Source organism: Asterias rubens, chromosome 4, assembly GCF_902459465.1.
Source record: "Asterias rubens chromosome 4, eAstRub1.3, whole genome shotgun sequence".
NCBI classification, from domain to species: domain Eukaryota; kingdom Metazoa; phylum Echinodermata; class Asteroidea; order Forcipulatida; family Asteriidae; genus Asterias; species Asterias rubens.
Genome location: NC_047065.1, coordinates 20,449,871 through 20,461,132, shown reverse-complemented (window position 1 = coordinate 20,461,132; position 11,262 = coordinate 20,449,871). Strand labels below are relative to the sequence as shown.

At 38.6% G+C, this 11,262-nt stretch overlaps 1 protein-coding gene across 2 annotated transcripts in view; it reads left to right on the top strand.

Moving 5' to 3' along the window:
* The first annotated feature begins 5,750 nt into the window (after positions 1–5,750).
* The window catches only part of LOC117289294 (genetic suppressor element 1-like), a 47,185-nt gene continuing 41,673 nt past the window's right edge, over positions 5,751–11,262 (top strand). For both annotated transcript variants that reach the window (XM_033770356.1, XM_033770355.1), the window contains exon 1: positions 5,751–5,903. In XM_033770356.1, coding sequence (XP_033626247.1) covers positions 5,819–5,903 — 85 coding nt within the window. In that variant the 5' untranslated portion in view covers positions 5,751–5,818. The remainder of the gene's footprint in view (positions 5,904–11,262) is intronic.

Genomic DNA, 11,262 nt, shown 5'->3' with positions numbered 1-11,262 from the left:
CTTAGTTGTATTCGGTGTCAACTATCCCTTTTTCGGTACACTTTTATACCATTATAGTTTTATTCCGCATCAAATCTTACAGTTCCCCCCCCAGTACAATTTAAAACCATTATCGTTAAATTTTCATTCATACCCAGTTTTCTTTTTCTCCTACCCAACCCCATGATATCAGTCGACCAACATTGTGATATTTGCACAGCATCTGAGCTGGTATCAGATAAGATTATCTTTATACACTATAGAGATTCAAATAGGGTTATTTAATCTGTTGGTAAAAAGCTAACATGTGTGTGTTTCATTCATCTGCATGCTGCTGTTTAAGTGGTGGTGTCTGGAATTGTATTTGCAGGTGAACAAACTTTCATTAGGTACCTTTGGGTTTGTTTTGTTTGGTCATTTTCATTCATAATGCTACTGTAAATATTTGGAAGTCTGACACTTTCTCCTCAGTGTTTTGAATAATTTGGAGATAAAGTTGGGATGGGGGGGGGGTGAAGGGGATGATACAATAATGAAAAGAGCAGCTGCTTTGACCTACTAAATCCACCTCATAGTCTTCGGTTTTTCAAATTCTTCTTTCGAGGAATCTTTCTTTGTCTCATCTCCTGTGTTCTGGCATGATCTGAGAGCGTAGGTTCCTCAAGGACTTAGCGGAAGCGTTGTATTGATTTTATTTCTCTAGTCCTTGGTGATTGGGATGATGCCTCTATATGTGAACCAATGTATACCAGTTAACAACAGGGATGTGCTATGGGAACGACTGGCAGGGAATGGGGGGGGGGGTCCTTTCTCTATTGTCTCTGAAGTTGGCGCATTCTCGTCGCTTTAGAGGGATCGTTAAATATTTTATGCCTGGTATGTGCTTTTATTGAAAAATAATCCTCAAGTAGGGACAATTTTCTCGGGGTTATTGAAATTGTTTTGTACGGTTACAAATTTATAGTTGTAGATTGTGCAGGTAGCAAGGGTAGCCAGACGAGTAAAACCTATGATTATGTTGTTTTTATCGATTTTGTGAAGGACGTTTTTAAACATAATTTTCTTTGTTTTTATTAGCATCTACTTGTCTTCTTTGCATTTCGATCAACTGTATTTATCTTTAAGAAGATTACTTTGTTGTGAGGGTACTATAATTGCAACAAAAACCTGCCCCCTTTTTGAGAGGAATTGCTGAAACGTTTTTTAAACACTTTTTGCATTTTATATTTGTAAGATATTAACAGTAGCGATAATTATAAAATTGCAAACCAAAAATACTGCCAGACTTGTATGCTTGAGTTTATTGGCCCTCCTTAAACCACTGGCCCAGGGCGTGTAGACCATGTAAACGAATGATAGTGAGAACATATTAGCACTGTGCATCAATTACGTCACCTTTTGCACAAAGAAATGTCACTAAAAACAAACATGTACATCACTGGCCCAGCAGCCGATTTAAAAAAACTTTACGCAACTCCGTAAGTCCACTTGCGCAAGGTTGATGGGGTAAGTTGCACCATAAACATTTCGCAAGTGGACTTAAGCAGTTGCGTAAAGTTTCGTGAAATCGGCTGCTGTGCCTTTAATCCACTGTGGATGAATGCGAGTACTAATTGCACTACGCACTAATGACAGTATTTTGCGAGAAAAAAAAAGTCACACAAACTATACTCCTACGCAATCACTGCTTCAGCATGCCAGAACACTGTAGTATAGTCAACATAAATCTTGAATAATGTACATGCAAGTACATTGCTTATAATTTTGTCTGAGATCTGCAGGCCTGGTAAATCATGGAGGAAACGAAGGCAATTGCCTCCATGCCCCAGGGGTCGATTTCACAAACAATAAGGACTAGTCCTAACTTGGGACTTAAGTCCTAGGAGATATACAGGTTGCATGGATATAGTCCTAAGTTAGGACGAGTAACTGGTCCTAACTCGAGATAAGACTAGTCCTCACTCTTTGTGAAATCCACCCCTGGTCATTGCCTTGGTGTCCTGGAAATGTTCCAGTAGATGTTTACAGTTTATTTACAATTACACCAAGGAGGAAATGCCTTGGTGCCCTTGCTCTTTCAAAAAACGAAACAGGCCTGGATCTGGGTACTGAGTTTCTTTATTTAGCATTAGCACGGACTGCTATTTGAATACTTGCATTTTGAACCTGGCTTTTGACTGATTGAGCACTAACACCGTACAATTTGCTTTGTATCAGTGGTATTTGTGCAAAATGACACCGACACTACTAGCAAATGTAAGATGATATATTCTAGAATTTCTTTTGTCAAGTTTGTTTCTAATGGTAAGGATTGAACAGGGTTAACACACCCATTAAATTTGGTTATACTGCGGTAGTTTACTGGTGAAACACAAACTCTTTTTTTCATAAATAATCAGATTTGTCTGAAGCCATATTTAGAAAATTGTGGAATTTTTTAGAACAAAAACCAAAAACCAAAAACCAATAATATTAGCTGTTTTATTATTATATTACCTCATTTCATTCAATTTATGACCCACAGGCAAAATTTCAAGACTGTTACGATAAGATACATTAAAAATACGGAGTCAGGCCCCCAAAAATTCCTGGATAAACGAAAACAAAAAATGTCAAAAAAAGCACACAAAATAAAAATATTGCCTCTTCCACTCCCCCAAAATACTCACAACCAAAATTAACTTTGTTGCCCATTCTGCTTTGCAAATCTTTTCAGGCTTACTAGTTCCATAGTTATTAAACCCTTGTATAAACCAGTCAGCCACGTATTACTTACTCTATAAGTCGATACTCAAGAATCAGTTTTGAGTGTGATATGACTTCTTACGCATTATAAACAAAACACGCCCAAAGTATCACAAGTCAGGTTAACTCAGGGTCGTCAAGGAAAAAAAAATCCCATTTAATTTGCCGCCTCTATCTCCTCATCCCTTCTCTCTCTCCCTCCTCGTAGCACTTGGCGATTTGTCACCCCGGTTCGCTTCTGTCCCCCAACCGGGGGCGTTGAAGTGTTTCCTGTCCTTCAGTAAAGAGCATTTATGACACGCTCGTGGAAAATATCGCCGTGCCGAACCGGGCTGGGAGAACGCCCCGAGGTGTGAGTCGGAAAGAGATTCCCCCTAGGTGTGATGTGGCTATTTTCTCAGCTTACGCAATTAATTTTCTGACATCATCTCTTATTACACAATACCCGTCCACTAATTTCTTCTCAAAACTCTGAATGGAAAAATATATTCGCAAACAGTTCACATTCCAATAAACCGCGGTTGTGTAATTCAAAGAAAGTTGTGTTTTTTTGTGGTTTTTTCTCCCAGTCAACGTTCCTACGTTTTTTGGGGGGGACAAAGTTTCAAACTACAATAGTTGTTTTTGAACACCTCATCATTGTCCAAACAGATATTGCCTTATCAAGAACATTTTATATTGACCTACATGTAGTTCAAGCACATATTCATCACCTTCTTGGTTTCACCATAGAGAAAGGTCCTTCATCTATGGTTTTACAAAGGTATTTTTGCCATATTGAGTACAGTACATCATTACCGGCCCATTTAGCAATATCAAAATTTTTCTCATAACAGAGAGTTATTTATGCTTATAAAAAATTTGTCACTCAAAGTTAATTTTAAGATGCTCATTTTCTCCTTTCAAGATTCTTCATCTCTTCTAGGCATCCTTTTTCTTAACATTCATCATTCAGGGAATTTTTTTTGCTTAGCAAATTTTTAACAACAAACTTAATTGGCTACCAGTCCTGACAACATATACTTCATGGAATATATGGCTGGTAACCTGTTTCTGCCTAGCAAGGTTTGTCTGTGCTAAGCAAGTTTTAGTGCTCACAGGCATCTTATGAAAATAGACCCTGTATGAGCTGTTATCGTGTGAATCAACTCATAAATATTTAAAACAACTTCAAATCAAAAACAAAAACACTGATATCTTTGGAAGATTACGCGCACATGTTTGTAATTTTATTCCTAGACATCCATTAAGGCTTTGCATATTAACCCTGGAGCACAGTGTATGTGCCGTACGCCTCATTCCTTTAATTCACCTTTCATAACCCCTGTCATGTTTAATACTTGTAAGGTCTCTAGCCCGTAGAATCTGCTGTCAAGGCTTCATTATGCTAATGCTATCGTCGCCATCATCATCATGATCGTCCTCAGCGGACGGGGGGTTGTTTTGTCGACGGAGCGAGAGAGACGTTTTTATGATACAAACGTCTCATTTTCATGAACTGAAATGCGGCCTGAGGAAGCATCATTGGTATACGGCGCAGCAGTGTCGTTGATCAACCCCGCCATTTATCTGTTGGGAGACCAACCATCTGGCTTGAACAGTGTTTAGATGGCACGTGCCATTAGGCCATACAGGTGTGGTTTAACCTTGGGGAGGGGTTTAGGGAACTTGGCGTCAGTGATCGTCCCTGTTCGGTCTTATCTATCGGGAAGCAGCGCATCTGCTTTTGAGTGGCGTTGAGGTGGAGATTGCTAAGTGGCCAGGTGGGGTTGGGAGTAAGGGAAGGGGGAGGACGAGGGGTGCAGGAAGGGGGTCAGCTTATAGATGATTCACGGTTGGAGGATTTGATAATTACCTGTCAGTCGACTTTGAGAATGTGATGTATCAAATCTATAATCACTCGGATATTAACTGGACCGGTGTTACATAACTTTTAAAATAGGACTTTTGTCATGGTACAGACTTTATTGTAATGTATAAGTTTTTAGTTCCAGATTTTTTTTGAATTAGTTTATCTTAGCTTATATCCGAGACAAAGTAAAATGAAAACACTCATTCAAGATAAAATCATAAGCCCTTTTTACACTGAATCTCCTTATCCCCGTGGAATACAGTCCCCTGGGAGGTCCTGGGGCTATTTTTTACTCCCTGATGCATATTCAAACCGTTCCTGCCTCCAGAGGTACCTTTGGTGTCCTGAGTAAAACTTGGAATGGTGTCTCAAAAATGTTGACCTAGTGGTGTGAAATGCTCGTTTATTGGCAGAAAAAAAAAAAAAAAATGAAGGTAAATTTGGTTGGTGAGGTCCTTTAATGCAAGGAAACTCCGGATTTCCCCGACAAAGAAATTGATTTGAATTGGATTAGTGAATCCTCTTTAATGGTGTACTCTCAAGGGATTAAGGATTAAAGAGGATTAGGCTTAGACAGGATTAAACACATGTAGTCCTGTTGTAGCACTTTGTGCCTATAAACAAGGTCGTATTTATGTCAAATTGTTGGTTTATTTGATGGGTTGTTTTCCCATACCACATTTTACAAATTGGAGCAAAGAATCTTCTTTCCATCTCAAAATTACTGTCAGAATGTGGCTGTGTTTTGCTTCCTTGATGCGTCTCGTCTGAAATAAAATGGATCAGTGTATAGTGGAGAGAATTACTGACTCACTGGTGTTAGCGGATTATCTTCTTATAGGATTAAACGCAGGGTGTAATAGTGCACAGTATAGTCAAGCTCATCACATCCATTGCTTTCAGAGGTGTATTTTGTTCGCTCAATATGACGTATTAACGGGTCTGTATCTATATGTGCAGCGTTGATAGAGTACTGCCCGTCCTGTGGCTTATGACCCCCCCCCCCCTATCCCCACCCCCACAGGCTGAGTGGAGGCGGCCCAACCTTTGCCATGTAGATGCTGCCATTGAATGGCGACTCAATAGCACACACTTCAGGGGCATAATCTGTTGTACACAAGTTGGCCGTGTGACATGAGACACACAGTGTTGTGTCGGGGCCTCGTCATCTAGCTCCCACAAGCCCTAGTCTCCACATTGCTTGTGTGAACCAGGCTGACGGGAACTATTGGACATATAAACATGGCCGTGAATAACGGGAACATCTACCCGACAGCAGGCTTGGAGATGCCTTTCCCGTACTTTCCTCCTCCGTTGAATTTTCCAGGTAAATACCCCCCATTTTTCGTTTTGTGTGAGTCTCTGTTTGATTTTATTGTTGTCATCGTGGGGAGGGCCAGATATAGGGGTGCCTGTGGGTAGGTTGACCGGTCGACCTTGTGTGTGTGTATTAATAATAGGTCTCTACTGTGTATTGCATGACTCAAATGTGTAGCAGACTTCTCTTTGTCTGTGTGCTGTATAGCATCATATGTACAGTACATGTATTTCTGTTGTGGATTTGTAGGCCGAGTGTGTGTATGTGTGGAGATATGTACAGTATAAGTGTTTATACATGAGGGGTTTGTGTTGTGGTGTGTGGTATGAATGGCTGACTGGCTAGCGTAGCATCAGCACACAGCATGGTAGCATTATACAAGGGGATGTTCGTGAAGATTACGATGGATTCCCTCAATCGTGTGAATTTATTTATTTTCAGGCGGAAACTTGTTGTGGCTAGGTTTTAATTGGGATCAGAGATGGTTTTTTGAAGTCGTGTGTGAACAGATGACCTTGAATTGTAGACATAGAGCGTATTTCTCACTACATAAATTTTTTATTATTGATCATGTTTTGCTTGTACGTGTCGTCGCCGCGGCATATATTAATTGGATTCTGGGATGGCATTTGTGGCGTTTCAAGTCAAATTGGATCTTATTTTTTATCTGTTTCTAATGTTAATATAGGCCTATATTATAAACTGATCCGAATTTTTGTTTTAAATCGGTGTACATTTTTGTCCAGGACTGTTATTTTTGGACGAGGCTGGAAGGGGTTCAATGTGTTTCCAACTGAAAATGTTCTTAAATTTCATGCAATATAACAAAAAATGCTGTGAGAATCTCTTAATTTCGAAAAGAATCAACAAAACAAAAGATGGTGTTATTTACAAAAATAAATGAAGGATGCAATTTAACACTATACGCAGTTGTATAAAGATGTTAAAGGAGCACGTTGCCTTGGATCAGTCGAGTTGGTCTTTGAAAAGCGTTTGTAACCGTTTGTTATAAAATGCTTATGACTAGAAAGATATATTTTAAAAGTAGAATATAGAGTATTCTACTTTTAAAACATCTTTCTAACCATGCATTTTTATAACAAACGGTTACACATGCTTTTAAAAGACCAACTCGACCGATCCAAGGCAACGTGTTCCTTTAATGGACTTACATTTCAACTCTAGCAGAGTATTTTTTACAAAGGCAGTGAAATAATATGACGTAGTTTGTACTGCAGAAGGCTAAGACGCTGTAACCAGGCTGGCTGTAATGCTTCTCTGATTAATAATAATAGAAAATAATATCGAAGTCTTATATAGCGCACACATCTACCAAACAAGGTACTCAAGGTGCTGAGTATATACAAACTTTCAGAAAGATAGGTTATTGCAGTGATGAATTCTGAGACCCAATTATTTAGCACCTTGTACGGGTTTACAAGGTGCTACGGCGCATACTCAGGCCACAGCCTGGGAACACCAGGGCGGACCCCTTCTCTTTTCGATAAGTGGGTTCTTTTTACATGTGTTACACAACACATGGGACCAACGGCTTTACGTCCCATCCGAAGGACGAAGCAATAGTTAAATGTCTTGCTTAAGGACACAAGTGTCACGGTTTTTATTGATTCCAATGGGAGACTTTCTGGGACAATAGAGGGCAGCAGACTTACCGGGTAAATCCATTGTTCTCAGAATTATGCGCATGTTCAGAACTACGTAAACAATGGAAATTTACCCGGTATGTCTGCTGCCACCTAGCGTTGGAAAGTCTCCTATTGATTCCGATTTTGGGGGTACAAAAACCGATATATTTTTCCCTAACATTTCAACGTGAAATATAAAATGCGTTATACTAATACTATGGAAAGCTGATTTAGGCTTATAACCAAGTAAATTTGCCATTAATTTTAAGAGTGATTACCAAACAGTAGGGCCTATCTTTCCTTTAAAAGCCATTACAACGTTATTTTGTATACTCATAACATCTTTATTAAACCATGATAAACTGGAGATAAATCTAAACAAATGAGCCAGTCCATTTAAGAACAGGCTCAGAAGTACTTTCTAAAGATTTCAATCACCTTGTGGTGTTGTCCTCTCACTGTGCTGATTTCCATAGTACTATTTTTTACACTTTACTGTCGTGTTTGTGTCCCGCTGTTATTTCATTTGCATTATGGGCAAATCGTCACTTTGAATCTCGTAATTGTTTGTTGGGACTCAGGTTTGACCCTGTGCCTAATGGCTGACTGAATGCATAATCCACTCAATAGGGGTACAATAAATAATTGGTTTGGAAGGGATGGGGTATTAAAGGAGCACTCTGAAGCATTTACTGCCTATAAAAACACTGCTTTATGTTTTTACAAATGACTTTGCAGTGGGTCTCTTTTAAAAATAAATTAAAAAGAAAAAGAAACAAATTGAGCATGGTTGTGAAATTTTGGAAAATGCACTTCATGTGAAAGGACAACAATGTCTGGACCTCCCTTGTGAAATCTCAAAAATGCTTTCCTTTATGGACAGTAAAAACATAATTGCCCTCTCATACAAAGTGCCCTTGGTACTAAAATTTGGCAATCTTACTAAAATAAATCAAGAGACCCTTGTTACATTGCTGTCATGTGAAAGGGGCCTACGAGTGACTGGCCAGTAGGAACAGTAAGCTTGGCATCCATCACGCTTTTTACTGGTCCATATTTGAAGGCAAATTGGGAAGCATTTTTTATTTTTAACACACTGAATTTGCCAGTTGGCATTTGGTCAGCAGAGCATTGCTGCTTAATTTGGCTCCAGTAATGATTTAGAGATTCAAGTTGTCTTGTCGATTTTTTTCATCTAATTAGAGCCATAACTTAGGATAAAACTTAGGACTTAGGCTCGTTAAGTTCCGTATTAGACGTTAGGACCTATTGAACCCAGTTTGGACGAGTTACTCATCTTTACTCGACATAGGATTAATCCTAGCGTTTCGAGAAAGTGGCTGCTGTTGGTGTACCTTTAATCTGACTAACTAGCCACAAGGGTTTCTAGCAATCAAAGTAACACCTTGATGTGGAACTGATGAGGCCCGGAGTGGCCATAATGGGACACTAAGGTAAAGTTGTATATTTAATTAGAATAAATTTACTCATGTTGAAGGTAATTTTGACCCAGCACACAGGGAGTGAAATTTGCATTTCCTTTGGGATGCAAGTTTTTTTTCTTCTTCAAACGCAGACATGAGAGGTTTTCAAATGCTACCACAAATGTATAATTGTAATTATTAATGTATTATGAGGAAACTCCACACACATTCCGTACTTGATTTGAATTACAGTTCATGTTCAAGATCCGTGTCCACAGGACGTGATACTTTATTATATTGTATCTTCAAGCAAACTTGACACGCACATGGTACCTTAAAAGGGACACGTTGCCTTGGATTGGGCACTTTGATGAGTCATAAAAAGCGTTTGTCATTGAATTAATATGATTGGGAAGATGTTCAAAAGTAGAATATGATGATCCACACACATATCCCTTGAAAGTGTTTGGATTTCTTTTCAGTTTAACTTTTAACACGTTTTAACATTTTGTAGAACTAAATGTTTGACTCCACGAATCAGTACAAAATTTATTGACCAATCAGAATCAAGGATTCAAGTTTGCTTTCATTAATTATAAACTTCTCAAAAAGTAAATCTCAGTTTCTTATTCCACTGATAAAGTACTTACACAAAGTTTGGGTAGCGGAAATCATACATTAACTTCAATTAATTCCTGCGAATTTCCTTTGAAACGTAACGATTTCCACATACGTAGCCACAAGCCACCAACGTTAATTAAAAGAGCAGACTATGTACGTATGTAAATGCATACCTCCCTCTCCCCAATGCATGCCCTATGGTACATCAAAGTCATTCTGTCATTATTTCTGACAGGTTTAAAAGAAGTTTATCTTCAGGTTTTTTTTCTTTCGTCTTTCCTGTTCTATTTCCGTTTGTCAAATGTCAAGTTTTTTTTCTCCCGAGGGATCAGGGTAGAGGACACTTAGTCCTTTGATTTGAACCAGACAGGATCATCTGTGGAATAAGGTCATGACAGTTCCTCACTTCCCATCCTGTGATACCAATAGCAGATGGATGAAGACAGATAGACAGTCCTGCAGAGACAAGGGCTCAATGTCATAAAGCCTGTAAGCACAAATACTTGCTAAGCAGAGACAAGTATTGCTTAACAGATTTATAACTTCCAATACGAACAAAAAAGCATGTAAAATAAAATAAATACACAGTACGGTGTGTGTGTGTGTGTGTGTGTAACATGCTTGAATCTATTTAGTTGACACGCATGAACTGGTTCATAAATCCTGTATTAAAATAACCTTTGCGTTTGCGCATTCTTTTTTTAAGAGGCATAGATTTTCTGTATTTATTTATTTCTAAAGATTCACACAGTGTCCCATGATCCCAGCCGATTGATTGGGTGATCTTGCGCAGTCATCCGTTTATTTACATCAGTTTGTTGGCAGAACAGTTTTTAAGAATTGGGGGCAAACAGGTCATGTAAACTGTTGTATTTGGTGAATAAAAGTCCCCCTCCAGAAGTGGAAGTTGCGATGTTGATATTTAAACGTGACAATGGACAATGGGGATTCAAGGTATTCCAGTTTGGAAGGAATGTTACAGAGAAAAGAACCTTTTCTTTCCTTTTTTTTCTCTCTGTTTTTTTTTAGTGTTTACTTGTAAAAGGACTGTGTATTGGATTTAGAGTTGTGCAAGTACTTTGGCACTTCACTCTGCCTTATTGTGTTGTATATGAGTGTGATTAACGAAAGGTAAAGTTGATAAACATGTTTTCGTTTCGCCGTGTTGGTTTGAGCTGTGTGATGTTGTGCACTATTTGACTCCCTCCTGTAATTATTACCAAAAAATGACACTTCCCAGGGCAGGAATAAAGCAGGAACTACATGTAAGAATCTTCTCTGAGCCAAGGCTAAACTGGACACTCAGTTAAATATTGGACACTCAGTAAAATATTGGACACTCGGCAAAATATTACAGGACACTTAGTAAAATATAAGTGGACACTCAGTTAAATTTTGGACACTAGGCAAAATGTTTCAGGACACTCAGTAAAGTACTATAAACTCAGTAAAATATGGATAGTAGGCCTAAATATTACAGGACACTTAGTAAAATATTAATGGACACTCAGTAAAATACTGGACACTCGGTATAATATTGGACACTCGGCAACATACACGTACTACATGACACTTAGCAAAATATTACAGGACACCCAGTAAAATACTGGAAATTCAGTAAAATATTGGACAGGAAATAATACAGGACACTATAAGTAAAATATTTCTGGACACTCA